At 39.6% G+C, this 25,892-nt stretch overlaps 1 protein-coding gene across 5 annotated transcripts in view; it reads left to right on the plus strand.

Moving 5' to 3' along the window:
• The window catches only part of NNT (nicotinamide nucleotide transhydrogenase), a 53,275-nt gene extending 28,076 nt beyond the window's left edge, over positions 1 to 25,199 (plus strand). For 3 of the 5 annotated variants that reach the window (XM_080636727.1, XM_080636726.1, XM_080636728.1), the window contains exons 17-22: positions 694 to 873; positions 5,534 to 5,693; positions 7,066 to 7,147; positions 19,593 to 19,711; positions 21,215 to 21,330; positions 22,579 to 25,199. In XM_080636727.1, coding sequence (XP_080492853.1) covers positions 694 to 873; positions 5,534 to 5,693; positions 7,066 to 7,147; positions 19,593 to 19,711; positions 21,215 to 21,330; positions 22,579 to 22,728 — 807 coding nt within the window. In that variant the 3' untranslated portion in view covers positions 22,729 to 25,199. Of the gene's footprint in view, positions 1 to 693; positions 874 to 5,533; positions 5,694 to 7,065; positions 7,148 to 19,592; positions 19,712 to 21,214; positions 21,331 to 22,578 lie in introns of those variants that run through there. The other 2 variants (XR_013958666.1, XM_080636729.1) reach the window with 2 other exon arrangements.
• Positions 25,200 to 25,892: the final 693 nt, after the last annotated feature.

The following is a 25,892-nucleotide window of genomic DNA, read 5'->3' on the forward strand; positions in this document are numbered from 1 at the left end:
GGGCTGTATCCCATGGAACCTTACTAAGCAGGTTCCTGAAGAGGCCAAAGTCTGCTCTCTTGAAGTCCAGGGCAGTGAGCTTGCTGCACGCTCTTCTCACTGTCCCGAGGATCTCGAATTCGACCATCTCGTGGTCACTGCAACCAAGGCTGCCCTGGAGCGTCACATTTCCAACCGGCCCTTCCCTGTTGGTGAGCACGAGGTCAAGCATGGCACCTCTCCTTGTTGGCTCCTCTATTACTTGCAGAAGGAAGTTGTCTTCCACACAATTGAGGAACCTCCTGGATTGCTTGAGCCAGGCCATGCCTTCACTCCAACAGATGTCAGGGTGGTTGAAGTCTCCCATGAGAACAAGGGCCTGTGAGCGTGAGGCTGTTCCTATCTGTGTATAGAGCGCTTCATCCACAGATTCCTCTTGATCAGGCAATCTGTAACAGATCCCCACAGTAATGTCCCCCATCGGTGTTCTCCCTTTAACCTTGACCCACAAACTCTCTGTTGACTGCTCACCCGTCCCCAGACAGAGTTCCATACTCTCCAGCCTATTGATTTTGATATTTTTTCATTGATATTGACAAGACTTGTATAGGTTAATAACTTAATATTTATTTTTCAGTGCTAGAGGCAGGATGTCTTCTCTATATGTTCTCCTTAGTTATAGCTTGTACTGAAGCATTTTCTTTCCTTTTCCAGGGTGTCACTTTAACAGCAGCTATTGGAGGCGCTGACATGCCTGTAGTTATTACTGTCCTCAACAGTTATTCTGGATGGGCTTTGTGTGCTGAGGGCTTCCTACTGAACAACAACTTGCTGACCATTGTTGGTGCACTCATTGGCTCTTCTGGTGCCATCCTCTCTTACATCATGTGTGTGGTAAGAAGTCAGCAGAAATGTGCTTGTTTTCCAAGTAATAAAAAACTGTATTCAGCATGTTTGCTAGGCAGATAAGCAATTGGAAGACCAAACTGCTAGATGTTTACAGACTAGATTGAAACTGTTGGTCTAGTTGCCAGTCATCTCTGTTTGGTTTCGAGAGATATGTACTTCAAAACTGCAGAAAGCTTTTGCATTGATTTGTGCATTGAGGTTTGGGATCTGGACTCAAGTTTAATTCCTTGTGCTCAGGTGTTTTTTTAGACATATTCTATCACACTCATGTTTACTTTTCATTTAAGCTAAATGAAAAATCTATCAGCAGGAGATACTGTAAGTAGTAAGTTTCTTTGGAATAAAAAAAAAGAAAGTTGGTTTGATAGGAGGTAATGGAAAGTTAGATTTTTGGAGTGCAGGAGAGTGTGCTACTCTCTTCAAAGCAGGTACTCTGAAGTACCACGGGGTGGCAGCAGGCTTGCATTAATGTAGTGCTGGTACTAATGTCTGTTGGAGCAAACTCGAGCTTCAATGCAACCCTGTGTGTAGATCATACTGCATTATTATCAATGGCCTCTTTTTCTATGGAACATTTGTGCATAAGTAGTTTATTTTCGTGTGTGTGTCTCCTTTTTGTTTTCAAAGATGGAGAGATAATGACTTAAAAAATAACACCTATTCACAGCTACCAGCCTCCTGATTATCTGTTGTGTAATTCTGTTTCATTTCTGCTGTTGTGTTCTTGTATGATCATTATCACTCTTCTGCTGTCCTAATGTTTTCCTGCAGTCAGCTCTGGCTATCTTTTTGTACTTCATATCTGCTGATAAATAGTGTCGTTACCATGTTAGGAATCACTCATTTTTATCTCTCTTGAGGAGCAATTTCAGAAAAGCTTAAAAAAGTATTTTTGTGCAGCTTTGTGGAGGTGAGTTCAAGTGAACAATCCCAGGTATGAGTTTTAAAGAATCTTGTTTGTTCTTGAACATTTTGTATCTCCTTATCAAAAGAAAATCTGATTATGTGGTTCATGGGTATATTTATTTAGGTATAAATGTATATATTCGTATATATTTGTATACAGGCAGCAATTTAGTCCATATCAGCAGAAGGACGATGCTTATGGGCAACACAGGAATGAAAAGTGTGTTCTTTAAAGATCAAATTCTTGTAAGTCTTGGTGAAAATATAATCTGTTGGGTATGTATTTACATAGGCATAATACCTCTATAGCTTCGTTATTTATTTTTTTTTCTGAGCCCTTCTGTTTTTTTATTTATTTTATTGTTGCCTCCTCTCAGCACTCACAAGAGAGTTTTGAGATACTGCATTTGTTGTTTAGAGGAATCTAGGTGAATAGGAAGCCTGGGAAGGTAATTAGCAAAGCAGCTGTGCTGTGACAAAGTGGTTTTCCTCTATGAATTTCTTAAATTTCAGTAAGTTTAGTGTTTGAGATAGGATTCTAGAAATTTTGTGCTGCTTTATATAAAGTTTAGACAAAGTTCATTGGCCAGTAAAATACAAAACGTTTTGTATAATTTCTGCATAATAAGCAGAATAACTTGTTTTTAGCCCAGCATTTTTCTTTTCTTCTTTACTTGCTTTAATGGAAATTGTTACTTTTAAAAGTATTGTTGTAATTAGGGGATTCAATATCATTGCCTTCAAGCTGCATTTCGGAAGAAAAACTGCTCCAGAGTTCCAGTAAACTCTGATTGAGTTATTGTAACCTGGGCTAATGAAGCAACAGTTATCCTCTCATTTTTTTTAACTTCTTCCCTCCTCTAGTATGACTTCCATTCAAAGCAGAGTGTTTATTGAAGCTTACCTAGTACAGATGAGAAGGTGTTTTTTGGAACATCTTACTGGTTGAAACCTTCTTTTTACATTTCCAATACTTTTTGTGATAAAACTGTAGTTTAATCATCCAAAAACTATCTGGAAAATCTCTTAAAGCTTGAGTTTATAAAATTGGCCAACAGGTATTCAGATAACCACTTAGTGTTTCACTTGTATGTACTTGATTTTATACCTGTCCCTCTTCTGTGCCTATTAGTTGGGTGAGTTAAGGACAAAGAATTTAACTTCAAAACAAAAAACCAAAGGCCTGTAGCGTTCAGTCATCCTGTGAATTGTGACTTCTCTTAAAACAATAACACAATGTCTTCATCAGAACACTTGATTATATTAGCATGTCCTTCCCTCCCTTTATTTTTTGCCCCAAGTGAATGCTTGATGATCACAAATGTGGTACTAGAATTGGTATGCTTAGGGATGGGGAAAATGCTTCAGGTTGAAGAGGAGCCATTAACTGAGGTGATGAAACAGAGCAAGAGAAGGAACAGATTGCGTTAGTCTTATGAATAGTATGATGGTCCCTCACCTGAACTACCTGTGTGGTTTCTGTTGGCACAATGGGGAAGGACTTGGAGTTCTCAGGGATCAAGTGTTTGCTTTTTCCTGGGCTGTAAACTCCTGGCCAGTATCACCTGTGTGTGCACAGCAGAGAGGTCTTTTTGCTAGTGGTTAGATTATCTGTGAGTGATGAAGCCTGCACTTTGTTGTGTTTGTGGTCTGTGGTGGTATAGAAGATGAAAGAGGCTGTAGAAGAGTTTCACTGTGCTGAGGAGGTCTTAGCTGCATTATTTAGTTGTTGCTTGTTGAGGTCTTGGCTTATTTTGAAGTCTTCTGTACCACTGCTTTTTCTTCTTCTCTTTTTTATTTTTTTTTTTTTATTTTTTCTTGCCATACTTCCTGATTCCTCAGCTCTTTGGTGTGGAGCCAGGCAAGGGTGCTTCAGTCTCATGCTTGCTGTTTGTGGATTATCAGATCTCTAATATTTGAACTATTTTTCCTTTGGTCTGGTCTTACTGTTGGCTTTTGGTTTAGATATGTGTAGAAACTGCTTTGCTTCATGTAAAGTTAGTGTACGCAACATCTAAAGAGAGTATTCTTCTGTCTAGATAGTCTTACCTGACTCAACTGATGTAATATACTAAGTAGTCTATTCTTCTGTTTGATAGTTTGGTATTGTGATACTTGTCAAAGGCAGTGTGTTCTTAGAGGATATGAACTACTGCCTGCTGCAGACAGTAGAAAGATGCTGATTCACCAAATTTGTGAGCCTGCCTTATGGTATCTGAAACTGATGATGTGTCAGGACATCTTCTAACACCTTTGTTGTACTTATTTGCTGAGAAAGTTGGGGCTGTTCAGCCTGGAGAAGAGAAGGCTGCGTGGAGACCTTATAGCAGCCTTCCAGTATCTGAAGGGGGCCTACAAGGATGCTGGGGATGGACTATTTATTCATCAGGGACTGTAGTGACAGGACAAGGGGTAATGGGTTAAAACTTCAACAGGGGAAGTTTAGATTGGATATAAGGAAGAAATTCTTTACTGTGAGGGTGGTGAGGCACTGGAATGGGTTGCCCCGGGAGGTTGTGAATGCTCCATCCTTGGCGGTGTTCAAGGCCAGGTTGGATGAGGCCTTGGGTGGCATGGTTTAGTGTGGGGTGTCCCTGCCCATGGCAGGGGGGTTAGAACTAGATGATCTTAAGGTCCTTTCCAACCCTAACTATTCTATGATTCTATGATTCTATGATGGTGAATTTCACAGGATGGCATATCTTCTCAGGCTACAGCAAAAAAACTGTGGAATTGCATGATTTGAAATGTTGGTGGAAAACGGACACTTGGAAGCATAGTTTTGTGTGGGTGTTTCCTTTTGCTTGTGTGTGTGCCTCTCCAGATCAATTCTTAAATTTTGCTGTGGTTTCTGAGCTAACACAGCAGATGTACGACACACATGTTTAATTAAAGAAGCAATTTATCCTGTTCTTTTCCTGCTTCCAAAGTTTTGTTTACTGCAATTACAAGTTTTGCCTGCTTCCAGATATTGACAGATACTGCTTTGGGACCATACTCACACGGAGACATGCCACTGAAAGCATTTAGCCAGTGGCTTTTCCTGGCTAATTTTCAGGAGCCAAATTTTCAGGATGTGTTCTCCTTTTAAAGCTCCTATTTTAAGATCTCTTGTCCCCCTTTGGTGCTCAGCCAGTAAGTTAATGGTCCTTTTCAGTTTGTTACTATTTGTTTTGAGTTAGCATTTGGTTAATTTTGTGTGGCTACTTGGCTTTGTTGTGGTTTTCCTGCCTTGATGCTGTAGGAGCTTTGCTTCTGTACTACCTGTAAGAGCTACGCAGTTTCCATGCTATCCTGTAGCAGTTCTGTAGCCGTTCTGTACTTCTGTGTTGAATTGCTCAAGAACTTGAGAAAATATCTTGCAAAAATAGTGTGTGTGTATATGTATGTAATAATAAACCTGTCATCAAACATGCATTCGTTTGTATTTCTTTCTTTTGAGAACAAAAAGAGACCAATATTTGCTATTTGTGGTGTTTTATTCTTGTTTTAAGGAAATACTGATACTCTTCCATTACATGTGATGTGTTAGAAGCTGATGTTGGGCTACTGTTGTGTTAATCTGTGTCTCTGTTTTAAGAAGCCTGTTTTAAGAAATTTTCAATTGTAAGCAGGTGAAATCAGCAGAGAAAGACTATTGTCAGGGAGGATTTAATAGTTTCAGAAGTCTTCTTTGTGGACATTTCTTCTTTATTTTTGTATTTCATCTTTACCTGATGAAAGCTCTCTTGTCTTTCAGGCTATGAACCGTTCCCTTGCAAATGTGATTCTAGGGGGCTATGGCACCACATCAACAGCTGGTGGAAAGCCCATGGAAATTACTGGAACCCACACAGAAATCAATGTGGACAATGCAGTTGAAATTATAAAGGAAGCCAATAATATTATTATTACTCCAGGTAAGACATTCTTGACTCATACAGCAAGATGTTCAGAGGATATATTGTTTAAAAAACACTCTCAAAAACCTAAAAAAAACCAAAACAAAACCCCAAACCAAAAGAAAACAAACCCCAACCAATGAACAAAACCAAACAGCCCCTCTAAGAAAAAGAAAGGTAGCCTACCTTGCAGTTGCAACATAGCAGTAACAGGGCAAATGTTGACTGGGTTTGTGGTATATGTTTTTGTTCCCAGGTTGTCATTCCTTTGTGTAGACATGAGTCCGACACTTTATTTTTCCTTGTGTGTGTCTCTTCAAAATTTGTGCTATATATTTAGGCTTTAATTTTTTCAGGACAAAGACTGTCTTTTTTAAATTATGTTTACAGTTGATTTTTTCTACAGCTGTTGTAGTGTGAGTTTCCAAGCACTACCACAGTACCAGTGGTACCAATAACAGAATATCTGTCTGTTAAGTTACTGAAAGAGGGAATTTTATTTATACTTCTCATCTACTTGCTCAAGTCTGCATTGTACTGTTAAAAAAAGGCAGAAAAATAAAGTGGAAAGAAACCTGAAAACCAAAACCCTGAGTTGTCTGAAACTATTATGTAGGCTGTAGGCTCATATAGTTCAATAGTATGTTCCCTGTTAGAAGAGGTCAGGTAGGGAATAGCTCAAGACTTGTTTTCCTTCAACTGAATGGCACAAGTATTGTGTTAAATTTATTTTAGCATTTGAGTGCAAAGAATGATAACAAAGTCATCTTTCATTTTGCTTCAGCTTAAATGAAAACATCAGTGGGGTAGGGTTCTGATTTGGGAAGTCATCTTTGTTTCCAAGAAAGCTTGCAAACATTTTCAAGGAGTTTGTGTCTTGCTCCTGTGATCAGACCTTGAGGACACTGTTAATAATTTATGCTCTCAATTTTCTTCCTGGGCACTTTTGCTCTGATGATTTGATTCAGACAGAAAGACTGAAAAGTTTGTTTGCTGCTAAAGCAAATCTAATAGTATGTTGAGGGTAATGGTGGTGAAGTAACCTGATAGTAGCCTCTTTATCAATTTTTCATTGTACGTGTCTGAAACATCATTTTCTGATAGAAAGATGAACACATGCTTTTGTGTATTTGAAGTAAGTTACTTGCGTAGTTTGACTGGTCAAAGGACTACACTGGTAGTGGTCAGGAGACCAAAACAAGAGTGATCAGTGGGAGTATAGTGATCAGGCTGGGAATATATGGGTATCTTGTGTATGTGTGCATATACATTTTTTTGTTTATTTTTAATTATGGGAGCTTCTGTTTGTGTGGAAGGTACACTTATTATTTTGAACTATTCTGTCTGCACTGAAACAGAAAAATAGCTTACAATTTGAAAATTCTTCCAGGTTATGGTTTGTGTGCAGCAAAAGCTCAGTATCCCATATCTGATCTGGTGAAAATGTTGAGAGAACAAGGGAAAAATGTAAGGTAGGTACTTTCCTTGAGTATTACAGTTGTGGGGTTTTTTTTTAATGTATTTTTTTTATTTTATTTTGTTGTTATTTTGCTTTTGTTTTTTCTTCATTCCAGAAAAATCCCCTGCAAGTCTTTGTTTTGGTTTAATTTTTCTTCCAGTCAGTATTATGCTGATCGCTCTCTCAGAATACTAGCTAAAAGAATGCTCTAGTTTTACTAAGCTATAGCTGAATATCTAGAAATATCTAGAAATTTCATACTGAACATAAAAGATTCCTTACTCCCTTATACTCTTCTTAAGTTTGGTTTCTGGAAGAAGCCAGCATCTGGAGAATTACGTTTTTTTTCCCAGTTTTGTTTTATTTGGTGTCATGCTGAAGTTCAATTAAAAAGAATAGTTTTAAAATGTAATACTTCTCTATTGAGGCAACAAAATTTTACTTTTCTGAAAGGTAAGTAAGCTCCTTTGGATACATATGCTGTGTCTCTGGATATAGTAGTATTTTGCTACACAACAAGCACTGGAGTTATTTGTAAAATAAAACTTTAATATAATTCTGCATTGTGTTCAAAAGTTAGCCTTTTCAACAGGTGGGGAGGTTGGAGAGCTTTGTGAAAGCAATCACTTTGTGGGAATACATAACTGTGAGGAGTAATCACAGCAGCTGAAATCAGTTCAGGGAGAATAGCTTTTATGTTTGTAGTCAACAGGGAGACAGCACAGGCCTAACATAAGTGCTTTGAATGCCTTTGTAGAGAAACCTCCATTGAGGAGGATTGTTTATTATCCTGAAAATTGTTGTGTTTTTTTTTTTTTTTTTTTAAGTCCTGATATCTTAAGGAAATGGACCTCTCTGCTTGGGGAATGGCTAAAGGGGTGCAATGGGAATAGTTAAGGATAGTAGGCAGGAAAGGAGAGCTTTCTACAGTACGGAAGAATTTTTTACTGGGGTCAGTCTGGTATGAAGTGAAAGAGTACATGAGGTAGCAGTATCTGCACGAAAAATGTGGGGCTTCTTTATTTCCTGAGATAACTGACTTGAATTAATAGAAGTCAGGTGAATTAATGGCAGTCAGGTGAAGTTCCCGACGACTGGAAAAAGGGAAATATAACCCCCATTTTCAAGAAGGGGAAAATGAATGACCCAGGGAATTACGGACCAGTCAGTCTCACCCCTGTGCCTGGCAAAATCTTGGAGCAGATTCTCCTGGAAGGCATGCTAAGGCATATGAAAAACAAGGAGGTGGTTGGTGACAGCCAGCATGGCTTCACTAAGGGGAAATCCTGCCTGACCAATTTGGTGGCCTTCTATGATGGGGCTACGAAACTGATGGACAGGGGTAGAGCAGTTGACGTCATCTACCTGGACTTGTGCAAAGCGTTCAACACTGTCCCACACGACATCCTTGTCTCTAAATTGGAGAGACATCAATTTGATGGGTGGACCAGTCGGTGGATAAAGAACTGGCTGGCTGGCCGCACGCAAAGAGTTGTGGTCAATGGCTCCATGTCCAGCTAGAGACTGGTAACGAGTGGTGTCCCTCAGGGATCGGTGTTGGGACCAGTCTTGTTCAGCATCTTTGTCAGTGACATGGACAGTGGGATTGAGTGCACCCTCAGCAAGTTTCCAATGACACCAAGCTGTGTGGTTTGGTTGATATGCCGGAGGGAAGGGATGCCATCCAGAGGGACCTTGACACACTTGTGAGGTGGGCTGATGCCAGCCTTATGAAGTTTAACCATGCCAAGTGCAAGGTCCTACACCTGGGACAGAGCAATCCGAGGCACGGCCACAGGTTGGACAGAGAAGAAATTCAGAGCAGCCCTGCAGAGAAGGACTTGGGGGTGTTGGTCAATGAGAAATTTAACGTGAGCCAGCAGTGTGTGCTCGCAGCCCAGAAAGCCAACTGTATCCTCAGCTGCATCAGGAGGAGCTTGACCAGCAGGTCGAAGGAGGTGATCCTGTCCCTCTACTCTGCTCTTGTGAGACCTCACTTGGAGTATTGTGTGCAGTTCTGGTGTCCTCAACATAAAAAGGACATGGAACTGTTGGAACCAAGTCCAGAGGAGGGTCACGAGGATGATCAGGGGACTGGAGCACCTCCTGTATGAAGACAGACTGAGAAAGTTGGGGCTGTTCATCCTGGAGAAGAGAAGGCTGCGTGGAGACCTCATAGCAGTCTTCCAGTGTCTGAAGGGGGCCTACAAGGATGCTGGGGATGGACTGTTTATTCATCAGGGACTGTAGTGACAGGACAAGGGGTAATGGGTTCAAACTTCAACAGGGGAAGTTTAGATTGGATATAAGGAAGAAATTCTTTACTGTGAGGGTGGTGAGGCACTGGAATGTGTTGCCCAGGGAGGTTGTGAATGCTCCATCCTTGGCGGTGTTCAAGGCCAGGTTGGATGAGGCCTTGGGTGGCATGGTTTAGTGTGGGGTGTCCCTGCCCATGACAGGGGAGTTGGAACTAGATGATCTTACGGTCCTTTCCAACCCTATATGATTCTATGAAGTAATGCTTACTACTACAGAGCAATGTTTGTGTGTTAAAAAAAATACGGATAGTAACATTCAATTCTTATTGGCATGTTTGAAACAAAGCTGAAAAGAATTATCCACATTATAATGTTAGATGCCCTTCTTAGGTTAAAAATCCACAGTCTGCCTTGCTGTTTTACTCTTCTTAAAATCTCTTCTGCAGTCTGGAATAGCTAAAGATATTCAGTGCATACTGATTAGAGGTGTCTTGCAGACACTCAAGAGCTTCTCTTTTTGGACCTATGTGCTGCACACAGTGCCTCTGTTTTAAAGTTATTTCCTGTCTGTTCCTTTAGTTGAAATCGTCCTAAGTCAATCCATGTAATCTTGCATTGGCAGGAGGACTTTAGCTTCCACAGGATATGCTGCCTGATTTCCCTTTGCCTCTTACAAGCATTAAGGCTGTGATATTTTCTCTCACACCATGCTTTGCAGTTTTCTAGTCTGGTTTGTTCAGAAAGGAGACAGTGAGCATTGGAAGGTCTCAGGATGTAAACTTCTGTTACCGTTTTAATGTAATCTGCATTCCATTAAGCAACTTAACTTACTGGATTCTCATAAATTTTTGCTATTGCAAGCAACACTGCTATTAGAGTTCTTTGAGTATTGCATGGAAGGATAACTGGAATGCATGTGACCAGACCTATGGTTTTATTTTGCTGGAGTGCTGATCCAAATAACAGGATTATTTCTTAGATGCCAGTAATGGCTTGAAGTCCTTTTTGTCTTTAATTTCCCATAGACCTTACAGATATTGAGAGTACTAGCAAGCAAGCATCATGCCTCCCGTGCTGATTGTTTGGGAACAACTGTTTTCTGATTATGGTAACTTAATATTTTGAGTCAAGGCTCTGTTTTCATTTGAAACAAGATACTTGGACAGATGCTGGTTAGCCGCTCATTCACTGATTTCCATGTGTTTACCTAAATTATATGGTGACTTTCCTTTGAAATCAGTACTCCAACTGTTAGCACTCCAGCACTGCAGTACTCCAGCAATTATTTGTTTTGGTTTTCTTCCACTGTTTTTCCAGGCTTATTGAAAAGTTGCATACAAGTGTTTGCATTGTTTTACACCATGCATTGATACTGCATAATGGCAGGGTTGTCATAGGGTTTATCAGCAATTACTTGTTAGTGTGTGCCCATAATGTTGTAGTTTTGCATCTAAAATTGCTTTGTAGATGTATTTGTTCATGCATACATGATAAATGAGGAGGTGTGCTGGTGTATTTGCTTCCTGGAGCAGTCCTATTCACACCTTATTTCTCCATGTTTAGCAGAAGCTGTGTCCCCAGATTGCATTAAAATTTTTGAAGACCTGTTAGCTGTGCAACAAAAGAATCTTTCTTGGCTAATGCAATGACAGTGTTGTGTGCTTTGGCTTTCCTTTCAGCTCTTCTATTTTTTTTATCAACTTTGGTGAAATAAAAGACAAAACCAATAATTACTTATGTTGGCTTTGCAGGGGAAAAATGTGAATGAATCCTTGAAATAACTGGCTTATACTTGAAATGAATCAATTTCAGGAAGGGATTGCTGCAGTGCTTACCTGGTATTTTAATGAAATAAATCTGTATTTATAGTTTGTGGTAATTCAGGCCTTTCATCACTTTGGGGAGCTCCCACGGTGTTCATTGAGTGCAGCTGCTGTCCCTCTGGTTTCAGTAGGCCTGGAGTGCCTCGGGACCCTAGTATAGTCACCATCCAGATGTAGTGACACTCTCACACATCCGCTGTGGAAGGATGCCAGCATGGACATACAATTGCATCAATTTGTAATGCCCATTCTGTGCCAAGAAAAATTATGTCTGTCATATGGTCTTCTTTTGCTTCATGGCTCATGATGGATCCAGAGGAGCTGTTGTTTTCATTTACTTTGCTTATAGCCGTAACATTCTTAGTGAAGAGTGCAGATTATATAACATGATGCATAACCTTTGACTGGGGTTTAAATTTAGAAATACAGAGAGTTTGGAAACTTCAGACTTTTAAAATGCATAGCTAACATCATCGCTTACTTGAGATGATCTTGCAGCAGATCACATCTTTAATGCATTAGGAGGATCACATAGAAAGCTGGATGCTGCTGACCCTTCATTATAACATTCCGTTGTCATGGATGTGTAAGACAATAAAACTTTTCATAAACTAAATCCTCAAGTCCCCAGAATCTCTTGGCCTTGGAGAGGAAATGCCTGTTCTACAACTGCTGTTTTATCCCTGCGAAGTTACAACTGAGTAAATTGTTGAAAGTTCTTCTTTTTCGGGCACATGTAGTTTGTAGGCCCCTAGTTGTGAAATTCTGATTTCTTCTATATAATTAAATTATATTCCATAGAATCACTAGACTAGGTTGCTCCAGGCCATATCCAACCTGGCCTTGAACAATTCCAGGGATGGGGCAGCCACAACTTCTCTGGGTAACCTGTGCCAGTGTTTCACGACCCTCACAGTGTAGAATTTATTCCTAATGTTTAATCTAAATCTCTCTTCTTCCAGTTTAAAGCCATTCCCCCTTGTCCTGTCACTACAAGCCCTTGTAAAATGTCCCTCTCCAGATTTCTTGTAGCCCCTTTAGGTACTGAAAGGCTTCTGTAAGGTCTCCCCAGAGCCTTCTCTTCTCTAGACTGAAAAAGCCTAACTCAGCTTGTTGGTCATCTTGTGGCCTCCTCTGGACTTATTCCAACAGTTCCATGTCTTCCTGAAGGTGGGGGACCCAGAGCTTCATGCAGGGCTGGAAGTGGGGTGTCATGAGAGGAGAGCAAGGGAGCAGAATCACCTCCCTCGACCTGCTAGTCATGCTCCTTTTGATACAGCCCAGGACATGGTTGGCTTTCTGGGCTGCCATCGCATGTTGCTATGTCACATTTTGCTTCTCGTCAACTAACAGCCAGAGTCCTTCTCCTCAGGGCTGCTCTCAGTCCATTTTCTGCCCAGCCTGTATTTGTGCTTGGGACTGCCCTAACCCAGGTAATTCTATATAGAGAGATGTAATTACTGTGTAGTATTATAGTACAGTTTAACACTATATACATTTCCATATATAAGTGGGTAATTGACATCTCACATCGGATTAGCTATCTTAGCTATTGCCACAGTGTGACTTTCCTAAGATTTTTTCTATCCATATGTTTTGTTTCTTGCATAGTAAGAAATTCTTTTGAGAAAAATGTATTACAGAGTGAATGGACTCTTAGAATGATGCTTTGTGTAGGTTTTCTAAATCTAATTCGTACATAAATATGGTGGTTTTCTGGAAACTCTCATAGTTTAGAGAAACATTGTCCATCACATTTGAAAAACCATGGCAGTCAGATGAAGTTCCTGACAACTGGAAAAAGGGAAATATAACCCCCATTTTCAAGAAGGGGAAAATGGATGACCCAGGGAAATACAGACCAGTCAGTCTCACCTCTGTGGTGGCAAAGTCTTGGAACAGATTCTCCTGGAAGGCATGCTAAGGCACATGAAAAACAAGGAGGTGCTTGGTGACAGCCAGCATGGCTTCACTAAGGGGAAATCCTGCCTGACCAATTTGGTGGCCTTCTATGGTGGGGCTACGAAACTGATGGACAGGGGTAGAGCAGTTGACGTCATCTACCTGGACTTGTGCAAAGCGTTTGACACTCCCACACGACATCCTTGTCTCTAAATTGGAGAGACATCAATTTGACGGGTGGACCAGTCGGTGGATAAAGAACTGGCTGGCTGGCCGCACGCAAAGAGTTGTGGTCAATGGCTCCATGTCCAGCTAGAGACCGGTAACGAGTGGTGTCCCTCAGGGATCGGTGTTGGGACCAGTCTTGTTCAGCATCTTTGTCAGTGACATGGACAGTGGGATTGAGTGCACCCTCAGCAAGTTTCCAATGACACCAAGCTGTGTGGTTTGGTTGATATGCCGGAGGGAAGGAATGCCATCCAGAGGGACCTTGACACACTTGTGAGGTGGGCTGATGCCAGCCTTATGAAGTTTAACCATGCCAAGTGCAAGGTCCTACATCTGGGACAGAGCAATCCGAGGCACAGCTACAGGTTGGACAGAGAAGAAATTCAGAGCAGCCCTGTGGAGAAGGACTTGGGGGTGTTGGTCAATGAGAAATTTAACGTGAGCCGGCAGTGTGTGCTCGCAGCCCAGAAAGCCAACTGTATCCTGGGCTGCATCAGGAGGAGCTTGACCAGCAGGTTGAAGGAGGTGATCCTGTCCCTCTACTCTGCTCTTGTGAGACCTCACTTGGAGTATTGTGTGCAGTCCTGGTGTCCTCAACATAAAAAGGACATGGAACTGTTGGAACAAGTCCAGAGGAGGGCCACGAGGATGATCAGGGGACTGGAGCACCTCCTGTATGAAGACAGACTGAGAAAGTTGGGGCTGTTCATCCTGGAGAAGAGAAGGCTGCGTGGAGACCTCATAGCAGCCTGTATCTGAAGGGGGCCTACAAGGATGCTTGGGAGGGACTATTCATCAGGGACTGTAGTGACAGGACAAGGGGTAATGGGTTCAAACTTCAACAGGGGAAGTTTAGATTGGATCTAAGGAAGAAATTCTTTACTGAGAGGGCGTTGAGGCACTGGAATGTGTTGCCCAAGGGAGGTGTGAATTCTCCATCCTTGGGGGTGTTCAATGCCAGGTTGAACAGAGGCTTGGGTGACATGGTTTAGTGTGGGGTGACCCTGCCCATGGCAGGGGGGTTGGAACTAGATGATCTTAAGGTCTTTTCCAACCCTAACTATTCTGTGATTCTGTAAAATACTGATTACCTATATTTCTTCCAGGTACATACTTTCAAATTGGTTGCTCCTATGTTAGTCTTTTGGTTTGGTTTGGTTTTTTTTAACCTAATATTTATAGATGGATATCTTGAGGGACTTTGATGCTGGAGAATCTAATTAGTTTTGAGCACATGGAAAGATGGGTTTCTAACATTTTTGAAAATAATAAAATATGAATTTAGTGTTGGACATTATCTTTTTATTTTTTTTTAAATCTTCAGTTGTTTTAATTATGTCCATTTACAGTCATTCGATGTTGCTGTACAAGAAAATCTAGAAGAATTTTAAAGGATGAGCTGTTAAGATGATCCACCAACCAGTCTTAACATACTGCATAACTCAGGTGTGCATAAGGTGGAAATTACTGTCACTGCTGAATGGCAGCTTAAGAACAACATACATTGATGCAAGCTCATAGGATGTTAAAGTATGCTTTCTAGGAAGACACTAAATGTATCAGCAGGATATCGTAAGCAATGTGTGTCAGTTCTCAGTTGGTTTCACATAGTCAAATTAACTAGGTGGCTTCTGAATTATTAGTGCTGCTGAATTATTAGGGACAAATGAAGTCTAACAGATCTGTTAGTTCAAATATATTGGTATAGCTAGAAAGCACTTGCAAACCTTGCTGTACCTGGTTTGCTTTTGCAAGAATACAGCTTCAGTTCTTGCTCCTGGGGCTGTATTGTAGGTATGCCATTGGCTTCTGTGGGTCAGCTCAGCTCTGGTGACCTTACTAGGTTAGTGTGTGATGCTTTGTGGAGGTAGTCTGCTCTTTCTTGGGAGGGTATTTGCATTGAGATAAAGTCCATGCCATGTATTTGGAGCTTGCTCTAACTGTGATAAACCATAGTGGCTGGAAATATGAGCCAGTACCAACTCTCACTCACTTAAGTATGCTTAATAATTTAAATAACTAAATTCAATTGAAAGTCTTTAAGTGACCTGACCCAGCAAACCCAGAGCTTATTTGATGCTGAAATACTATTTGAAATATATATGTTGTTGCCTCAGGCATGACACCAGGCCTAAGCTAGCTATGTGGTTTGATACTAGTAATCTACATAGTCATCCATAATGTGTGATGAGAGCATTATACTGTCATACTACCTTGCAACTGTTATATGGCAGGATACAAGCTGTCCAATATCTGAATGATGCACTTCTCAGTTAATTTAGTTCTGTATTTTGTTGTATTTTCTTCCTTCCCTTCCTGTTACCTTGAATAACAGATTATTGTTTGTACTACAGAGGTGGAGAGGTGTCAAAACACAAAGTGAATGGGATGGAGAGAAGAGGAGGTGAGGCAAAACCCTTGGGCAAATTATTCTCTGTATATACAGTGCCTAAAGTGTTGAGTAAACTAAACTAGGCACCAGACAGATGTTACTTACTTACATCACTCTGTCCAGCTTTGGCATAATGACAAGAATCCTATCTTTACATGGATGAAGTGATCTTGAAACACTTCTGCACTGGGTTAGGCAGGTGCTAGCTGTTTCAGTATCGATAACAAGAATGTTATCTAGCCAGTTGTAATAAAGATAGATGTTGACTTTATGAACTGTATAAAAAGTGATTTCCATTCTGAGATTTTTCATGCAATAGTTGTCTATTCCCACTGCTATAATCAACTTCATACTACTTTAAGTAACACAAACTGCTCCTCTCACTTCCCCCAAATTTAAGTGCTTTCTGTACTGGAAGTGCTGTCCTATATATGATGTGCATGTCAGGAGTTCTAGATATTTAGTCTAAATTTAAATGAAATTGTTGCACTCTTTGTATTAAAAAAAAAAAAATTCAAAATATTAACATATTTTTCAGAGTGTTGTGTTGTCTTTCTAAAGGTAAAAAGAATCTGAAATTCTGAAAGAGGCTGATTAAAAAGGCTGGATATCCTTGCCTGATATTCCTGCTGTTTAGGTGTAAAGTCTTAGTAATAAGAGGGTGTATGCTTACTTCAGTGTATCTGACAGTTGGAGGTGGTAAGCAAGCCCCATGTTACATGGTCAGGGTCAAGAGAAAAAAATCAGACTTAATTCTGTGTTTCAGTGAACTACCAGAATAATGTTTCAAGTCAGACACAGCATGATTGTGAATCTTCGATACAAGTGAAGTATATATAGACTGAAAACTTAATGTCATGTAAACTGAAGGTCAAAAAGAGTGTGAGATTTCTGCTTGATTTAAAAACAGACCAACCAACGTAACTGAGTTCTTGCATAACAGATATTAAAACCATATCAAAGAAACCTCACTATTTTTCTCTTTAAAATATTAATATTTATAAAATAGGTTTCTCTTTTAAACTAATTTGAGTGTTGAATTTTTGAATATGAGTGAGGTTCATATTTTGAGCATCTGGGAGATGTTCATGTGACAAAATGTTTCTGCCGTAATACACATAGCTTTCAAGAACTGCTGCTGTTTTGAGTCAGGAGTAAGGATTTTAGCTACCTCTGTTCTGTGCATACCTGAATTCTGCTCTCCATTGGACAGGCTACCTTACTCCAGATGTATGGAGATCTTATCTTGTGAAATAATGAAAAACTTAGAGAGGCACAATTTTTAATGGTTCTTTTTGGCACACTTGCACACCCAGTTTTAAGAGGTACTGGCAGGCTACTGTCATATTTCGTTAACAGGCTCTTAGAAGCAGACTTCTGGGAGTTGCTTTAATATTTATCCACAAAGCTTTTGTATGAGTAGCTTTCTTTGTGAATACACAGTATGTGGTTTCAAGCAGAGTCTGTCAGAAGTCCCTAAGTACTGATAGTTCATGCCGTAACTTTTCCTGAATGAAGATTACTTGTCCCTTGCTTTTCTTCTTTCTTTGCTTCTTGTCAGGAGTGGTGCAGTCAAAGTTGAAATTAATTCTTTTGGCAGCTTAAATTTTGGCTTTCCAGCCCTTGGAATAAGATTGTATGTGTACATAGTATTTAATAAAAACCTCACAAGTATTTTGTTTTGTGTATTGCCAAAGTAGCTTTGGTCACAAAGACACTAAAATAATTTTATTAGAAACAAAAGAGAATTTTGTTGGAAAATCTTATTTTCACTGCCAGAGGAGTGATGGGTTTTCTCAAGTGTACTTCAGAATAAGAGTTCTCCTACTGTACTGTAAGAGATTGAATTTGGTACACTTAAAGACTAGCTGCAGTACTGCACATGGCTTCCATTACTGAGTGGTATGAAACGTAAGCTGTTAATGTTTTGTCCTGTGTATTTCCTCTCCTTTTTATGATTCTCAGTATTCTCCTTTGCAATAGGATTGCATATTTACTTGCTGAATACTGTCTATTCTCTTTCTTTCCTGAAAAGCATTTCTTTTAAAGCTGGCTTTTATCCTGCTGCTTGACCTAGAGCTTAAAATTCTAGTATATCTTGTGCTATGTGAATTGATCATATGTCCTTAATTTTGTTGCTGGAGTTCCAATTATGTCATCTTTGCATTGTCTTAATGTTGTCTTGCTGATGGAGTGTTCAGTTGCCCTTTTAAGGATGTATTTGCACAGTGTTAAATTTATAATCCATCTGTCATGGCAAGTTGATTTATCAGTCTTGCCCTTCTTTCTGAAGAAGTCCAAAGCAATCTTACTGCATTCCTTGGACTTCTGTTCAGAAATTTCTGTTCAGAAATTCAGAAATTTACAGTTCTCTTGCATATTTTAGATCTCTTCCAAAGTACATGTAGGCTTCCTTATTATAAAACATGTAACTTCAGCCATATATATTTATCTGAGGCATTTCTGGTGTGCTGGAATCGGCATTCCATTTGGTGATAGCTCCAGAGCTGGAAAGACATAAAATGTGCAGAGCAGTAGACATGAATATTACTAGTTTATTCAGGGCCAGTAGATGAGCAGAAGAGTACAATCTGCCCACAAGAAATAGATCTGCTTCTATGCAAAATATATTTTTGGGAGTTGCAGCTAAACCAGTTTTAACACCTCCATTCTGACTTTTTGTCAGGTTTTTACTCTTACAGAACTGCATGAATGCGTTGGCTCCCTCTCTGCCACCCTCTGTGTCTACCTGAATTTTAGTAACTCAGAATGCATAAGCTGTGTATTTTGTCTAAGTTGGTTTTGAGCTGTTCTGAAAACATCTCCCCCCTTCTCACTCTCTTTTTCTCTCTTTTTTTTTTTTTTCAATCATGACAAGACAGTGGGACGTTAACCAAATTCAGCAAAACATTGTCTTATGCTTGAAGTGGAGTCCTTACTAAACTTTCTGTTAGAGTGTTAGATTGTGCTAACCGTGCGCATTCTAGAGCTGCCCTAGTCAACAAGGTCATTGCCAAGGGCATTTCTAGGAGTGGCTGTACTTCAGGAAGAGTGCTGGTCCTTTTGGCCTTTTCATGGAGTGTTACATTTTGTGGCCAGTTCATATACTCTGGGTGCTTTTACTTTTCAATGATGTAAGGGACCATGGGTGATGGTTTTGCAGCAAAAAGGCTTATACATAAAAACTCAAAGGTGTCTTGTCATAAGTTTTTAAATGTGATACTGCTTGGAAGATGGATCCAAAAGGTTGCAGTGTGTGGTGTGGCTCAGTTTGGTGATTGTAGCCAGACAAAATGGTAGAATAGTCCTATTACCTACAAAAGTGACTGAAGAAAAGCTTTTTGGTATAAGCTACTGCTGGGTGGAAAATTTACTCTATTGTTCCTTCTTGATAGTGTTCCCAGGCATTTCTGGCTATGAGTACCTTCTGTGTTGTCGCTACAGGTCTCCAGCAGGCTCTCCAAAGCTACTCTGCAGGTGCAGCAACTTTCTGAAATGCTCTTCTTATGATGGAAGGATTGAAAATGTACTCCTGGCTTCTTTAGTTCTGCCGGTGAATGAGCATATTCTTTTGCATACCTTCTGTGTCATCGATACTTTTAACTTTGCAGAAAAGCAGCAGCTGCTCTCCAAGTGAAGAGTGGAATCTATGAGCCTTGTTCCCTTCCTCACCTGCTACTTCCCTGCAACACTGGAAAAGTAACTGTGATACTGTTAAGGTTTAATCATTTCATTAACTCACATATGTGCTTATACTTAAGAACTTCTCAGTCTTGTAGGTCACAGGTGGCAATTTTACTATACAAAATAGAGTGATCAGTCATATTAACGGGATTGAACTTTCTTTTTTGTTAGGTTTGGTATTCACCCTGTGGCTGGTCGTATGCCTGGTCAGCTGAACGTACTCCTAGCAGAGGCTGGTGTTCCCTATGATATTGTCCTGGAAATGGATGAGATCAACAATGACTTCCCAGGTTAGCATGTGAGCTGTGAGTTTCCAGTAGATTGGATTTGATGTTATCAATTTTTATTTATTTCTGGTTTTATATCACACAGGGATTATTAAAAATAAAAAATCTCAGTCAGACCATTCAGTTTCTCTTTGTGCCTGTCGTGATATTGCTGTAGAGAAGCAGGAGGTCTTTCTCTTGCATTCTGAGTGCTCTCCCAGGTGATGGCAAGTGAGCACAGAGGAATACAAGAAATACTGTGACTCAGGAGCAGAAAGTACGGACACGTAGAGCAAAGGGGAATATTGAATGCAGGTGTACAGAAGAGGGCAGGTGTTGAGTGGAAGTTAAGTAGGCCTGTGAAATTTGCTTCCTTCAGAACCAAGAGAGCAGTGTTCTTTTTTACTTGGATGTAGCTATGAAATAAGTGACAAATGCTGTGTCATACAATTATAGAATCATAGAATAGTTAGGGTTGGAAAGGACCTTAAGATCATCTAGTTCCAACCCCCCTGCCGTGGGCATGGACACCCCACACTAAACCATGCCACCCAAGGCCTCATCCAACCTGGCCTTGAACACCGCCAAGGATGGAGCATTCACAACCTCCCTGGGCAACCCATTCCAGTGCCTCACCACCCTCACAGTAAAGAATTTCTTCCTTATATCCAATCTAAACTTCCCCTGTTTAAGTTTGAACCTGTTACCCCTTGTCCTGTCACTACAGTCCCTGATGAAAAGCCCCTCCCCAGCATCCTTGTAGGCCCCCTTCAGATACTGGAAGGCTGCTATGAGGTCTCCACGCAGCCTTCTCTTCTCCAGGCTGAACAGCCCCAACTTTCTCAGGCTATCTTCATACGGGAGGTGCTCCAGTCCCCTGATCATCCTCGTGGCCCTCCTCTGGACTTGTTCCGATAGTTCCATGTCCTTTTTATGTTGAGGACACCAGAACTGCACACAATACTTCAAGTGAGGTCTCACCCTCTCTATTACTACCCCATACAGGAAAACTACTGTTTACTGACTTCTTGAAGTCAGGTGTCATGGATGACTTGACCCTGTCATGTCTTGCAAACCAGTTTAGCATTGTACAGACATCTTGCTTTCTTACATCTTTATTTAAAAATCAGAAAGTTGCTGGTAAAAGGTTTTTCAAAAGAATAGTCAAAGGAAAAGCTAGGCATAAGGAGATTTGAAAGTCATGGTACTATGTGTATACGAAACCACATTTAAATATCAAAGGGTTTAATTTTGTGAGGTGGAATGATCTAACAAGTCCTTTAGAACAGGGTTCTGGATGCTTGCAGTTTACTTGGGCTAGTTTATAGCACTCTTGCCTCTCACGTATAACTTGCCTGATAAATTTGAAAAATATTTGTGAATGAAGTCCCCATAAATGTTGTAGAGTGCTTACCATAACAGGTTTTTCTGCCTCTGAAGATCAGATTTAACACAAAAATACATCAGCATCACTGTTCAGGTTTCAGATAATTTTTCATCAGTCTTATTTTCTTTGTCTTGCTGCAGAAACTGACTTGGTCCTTGTAATTGGTGCAAATGATACAGTTAATTCAGCAGCTCAGGAAGATCCAAACTCTATCATTGCTGGAATGCCAGTTCTTGAAGTCTGGAAGTCCAAACAGGTGAAATTAACAGAGTTTCATTAGCGCTTACCTTAGGGAGCATGCTTTTAAAAAAAAAAAAGATTTATAGGATAAGCTAACGAGATTCTCCTACTCTTCTGGTTTCCATGAGAAGCTTTTCTGCAAGTTGTCCAACAAAACAGTACTTTGAAAGTGTAATGCATTATTCATGATTTTATAATCATCAGCAAATGCTTTAGTGAGCCTAGTGGTGATTGCAGTAGAAAAGACCAATGAAAGTGCTTCTACTAAAAAATGTGATTAGAATAAATTATGTTCTGCTCACATTTGCAGTCCTGAAGCATTTCTGTACAAATACCTGCTTTTTTAAGTTCATAGGAAATTTGATTGATAACTTTGATATTGAAGTGGAAATGCAAAAATGAATAATATGCTTAAATAAAAAGAATCAAAACAGTAACTGGCTGGGTTAAAGAGCTTAGTTTCTGCAGGTTGAGCTGATAGTTTAATTACCTCACCAGTTTTGCTCTTCAAAAGCAACTTTGTCTCTTCTAAAATACATAGACTTGAGTTGCCTCATTGTGAGATCTTTGATAGTTTGTTCTGAACCCAGATGTAACCTCAGTTCTTCTGAGGGTTTAGCTATTCAGATAGTCGTAGGCACATACATTTATCAGGGTGTTGCAAATTGGGAAATAAGCATGTACATGGGTGAAGCTGGTAAAGCTTCATAGTTTCTCTGCTGAAAGTGCCATGTTTAACTAATTTAACTTGAATATCTAAAACTGGCTGAAATTTATTCTAGGATTAGAAAACCCCATAATCTCATGTATGAAGTAATGCAGAGTAATGGTCTGGAGAAGTCTAGAGAATGTTGCACCAAGGATTGATGTGAATGCTCATCTGAATTGTGTTGCTATCAGGGAATTGGCTCCTAAAATAATTCAAAAGAAAAAAGCCTCAAAACCCTGTTATAATCATCAGTGCCCATCTTGCTTTGATGTTATTGTATGGAATAAGTAAAAGCATATGCATATGTAGCATCCACAGTCTCTTCATGTGATGTGTAATATTGTGTTTAACAATAAATGTTTCTGAAAGTGGTTTGGGTATCAATTCTGTCTGCTGTATTAAAATTTGAAATAGAGTTTTGTAGCAGTGAGTACCCTATTTTGGAAGCCTCTTCATCTCCCTTAGCTTGTGGGAGTTGCTTTTTGTATTGTCTTTCTTTGGAGGGGGGATTGCAGTTGGTTTTTGCTGTTTCAAACATGAACTCTTTACATGCAGGTCATTGTAATGAAGAGGTCTTTGGGAGTCGGTTATGCAGCGGTGGACAATCCAATCTTCTACAAACCTAATACTGCCATGTTGCTGGGAGATGCCAAGAAGACTTGTGATGCCCTGCAGGCGAAAGTCAGGGAATTGTATAAAAATTAAATACTGATTTTGTATTCCACTCATGATTGCAGGTATTGTTTTGTCACAGAGGTTGTAGAAAAAGAGTTAGAAGAATTCTTTACTGTCATAATACAGCCAGCATTTGTAGAAGACTGCATTGACTCCTAGGAGATGTAGTTCAGTTAGGGAATCATTGAATCATAGAATGGTTTGGTTTGGAAACCAAACTCAAGATCTTAAGATCATCTAGTTCCAGCCCCCTGCCATGGTTCCTTTAGACGAGGTTGCTCAAAGCCCCGTCCAGCCTGGCCTTGAACAGTGCCAAGGATGGAATGCAAGCTTTATGAAAAGATGGCCATATTAGGCCTTCAAACTGAATCTCCCATGAGGCAATGCATTAAAGAATGAAAATGTGCTTTTTAAGGTTAACACTGAGCTGTTAGAAGCAGGAGCTAACTCATGGTCATCTTTAAGTAGTTACTGGCTTCCTCCTCCTTACTGTCTGTACTTCTGTCATGGTAATTCACTAGAAAATACTGTGCCAAACCTGTATTCTGTCTTATCATTGAAGTTGTTCTTTGGCCAGTATGGACAAAACAACTATTTATTTCATCAAAACTTCAAGCAAATTGCAAACAGATGCAAGGAGATGCAAATAGATGCTTACATGATCTGAAACTCTGAACAGAATATTCTGTTTCTTTTGGGGATTTTATGGATGCTGTGAATTGGGAACATTCTAAGAAGGTTACTTTTCTTCAGAAGAACAGTTCCACTTCTTTGTAGTGTCCGCTTACATTATGTAAACACAGGATTTCAGGGACCTACCCAGTAAGTTCAAGTCTGAGAAGGAAAAGTACACATACTTGCACTGCTTAACTTTTTTAAGCAGCTGCTAAATTCTCCATTTTTTCCAGTTGTTGCCTTTTTGAGTGTCTGAGGAAAACTATGGTCCTGTTCTGCAGAGGCGGAACATCTTGCATACCCAATCTGTTCACAGAATTTGGAACACTGTTTCAATTTATGTTCACTTAGACTTTCCACTGTATTTGCTACTTTAAAATTCAGTGATGCTTTCTTAATTAACATTTTTGTGATGCTGGAAAATGCACTTCCGAACATATTTAAGATGCTGGAGTTTTATTAGAATTTTTCTAAATAAATAAGCTATTGTTTGAAGAGCACAGAAACATACCAATCTTAAAATCCAGTGTTTTGATTATTTGACTTCTCTTTAATCTAATTAAAAGCACTGTTAAATTCTTATAATAAGTTCAGCAAAGAATTAAATTACATTATGAACATAGATTACCATTTTGTTTTTATTATGTTAAGTGTACTTGAGTGGAACTCAAATATTTGCCTATTAAAATGACTTCATCGTGTTTCCACTATGATGTTGCAACTGTCCATGGTGACGAAGACTAAATAGAAATAGCTGTACTTGTGTTAGAAAGCAGTCATATTTGGGGAAGACAAACTGTTATGAAGTAAGTCTTGAAATTAATCCATTTTGATTCATAGAACAAGCATTTTTTTATTATACCATGTACAGAGACCTCATTTAAAATATAGTATTTCTACTTAGCTACCTCTGGTTTTGTGTGAAAATCACTTAAAACACAGACTTTGAACTGATAGGAATTACATTAAGAGTTGTAGCAATGTATTAAGGAAGCTACCCTTTTTGCAAATCTCTTTCATATAATTTGAAATAAAAATTTTCATGTAAACATTAATGTGTTGTACACTGCAGGAAAAGACTTGTAATTAAATTTTAATTTTAAAAAATTGTGGCAGCTATATTTGATTGTAGCATATATGGCTTCTTGATTTCATTGTATTCAACTCTTCTTTTAGGTCTGCAAAAAATAGGAAAATGGGAGAGCGGGAAAGACAAGGAAATAATCCTCTGTCTGTCTCCCAACTAAACAAAATGGGATTTGAAGGGATTTAACATCCTAAAGCATTAATTTTTGTCTTGTCAAACATGGTGAATCTAAATCTGTATGCAACATGTTTCTGCTTCTAAGTAGCTTTTTAAAAAACACAACAAAGCCTACAAACAAAAACAATGGGGGAGGAACTTAAAAAAATTAAAAATATGTCCATATCATTTTGTTGGATCAGAGGTACCAGTGTTATCTTCGAAGCTGTGCTTTATCGTGGAACACCAGCTGATCATTGAAGTGCTAATAAAGTCAATTATTTTTCTTATTGATCACTGTCTCTTTTCTCTCCTGTTGAGTAGGTAAGTAGTTTGTTTGTTGAGTAGGTAAGTAGTCTCAGATTCTTTCTGGGAGTCAGAAGATCGAATTGCTACCAAGGATGTTGAGACTGAAGAATGTAATGAAAAGGAGTCAGTGAAATATGCTTATTTGGCTTTTTAATTTGAATAGTTCTTTAAAATTATGTTATGTGACTGTAGCAACTTCTAGTAAATGAAAAGGGTTAGACAGCTTCTGCGAGCAGTTGATCCCAATATTTGTTGCCTTTTTGACTTAAAAAAAACCCTGAAAAAGCTGTAAGAGCTGAGGTGTGAGATTAATCCTATGCCCTTGAGCCTGATACCATATAAGTTTGCCTCAGTTCTTAGTTATTTAGATCTACAAGATGGTCAAGTTGATTTTGTGAAGGTTTCAGTTTTTCTACCTTTGGAGTGAATGGTAGTAACTTCAGCCATCTGTGAGTCTGTTCAGTTGTAACACAAGTCTGACATGCAGCTTTCATGTTTTCTTTGAGTTTTGGTCAAGCCAGGAGTCAGAGGCTGCAGTGTGGCATTAATTCACGAGTTAACCCATCTTCCCTGTTTAGCTCCTGCCTGCAGTTTGATCAGAAGCTGCGGGCTTTGATTTGAACATTTCATGGGTTGAGGTGCCATAGCTTCTCTGTTCCAGTGTTTGATTCTTACCATTGTGAACAATTTTTTTCTTTCATATCTATTGGAATTGCCTTTGCTGCAATTTGTGTGCATTAGCTGGCCTAATCCTGTTACTGTGTCCCTCTGAAAAGAGTCTTTTTTCACCAGTCTTACTGTATATGGCAGGAAAATTCTGCCCTTATCCATCTATGCCTGACACACGCTGTCTTTTGTTTCTCCTTGTATGTTATGTGAATGGTAAGTTGCAGCTTGCCTCACTTTGGTGTGTTAGTGGTTTCTTTTACTGGACACACTAATGCAAATGAAGTCTCGTAAGTATGAA

This window comes from Psittacula echo (genome assembly GCF_963264785.1).
Source record: "Psittacula echo genome assembly, chromosome: Z".
In the NCBI taxonomy this organism is placed as follows: Eukaryota; Metazoa; Chordata; class Aves; order Psittaciformes; family Psittacidae; genus Psittacula; species Psittacula echo.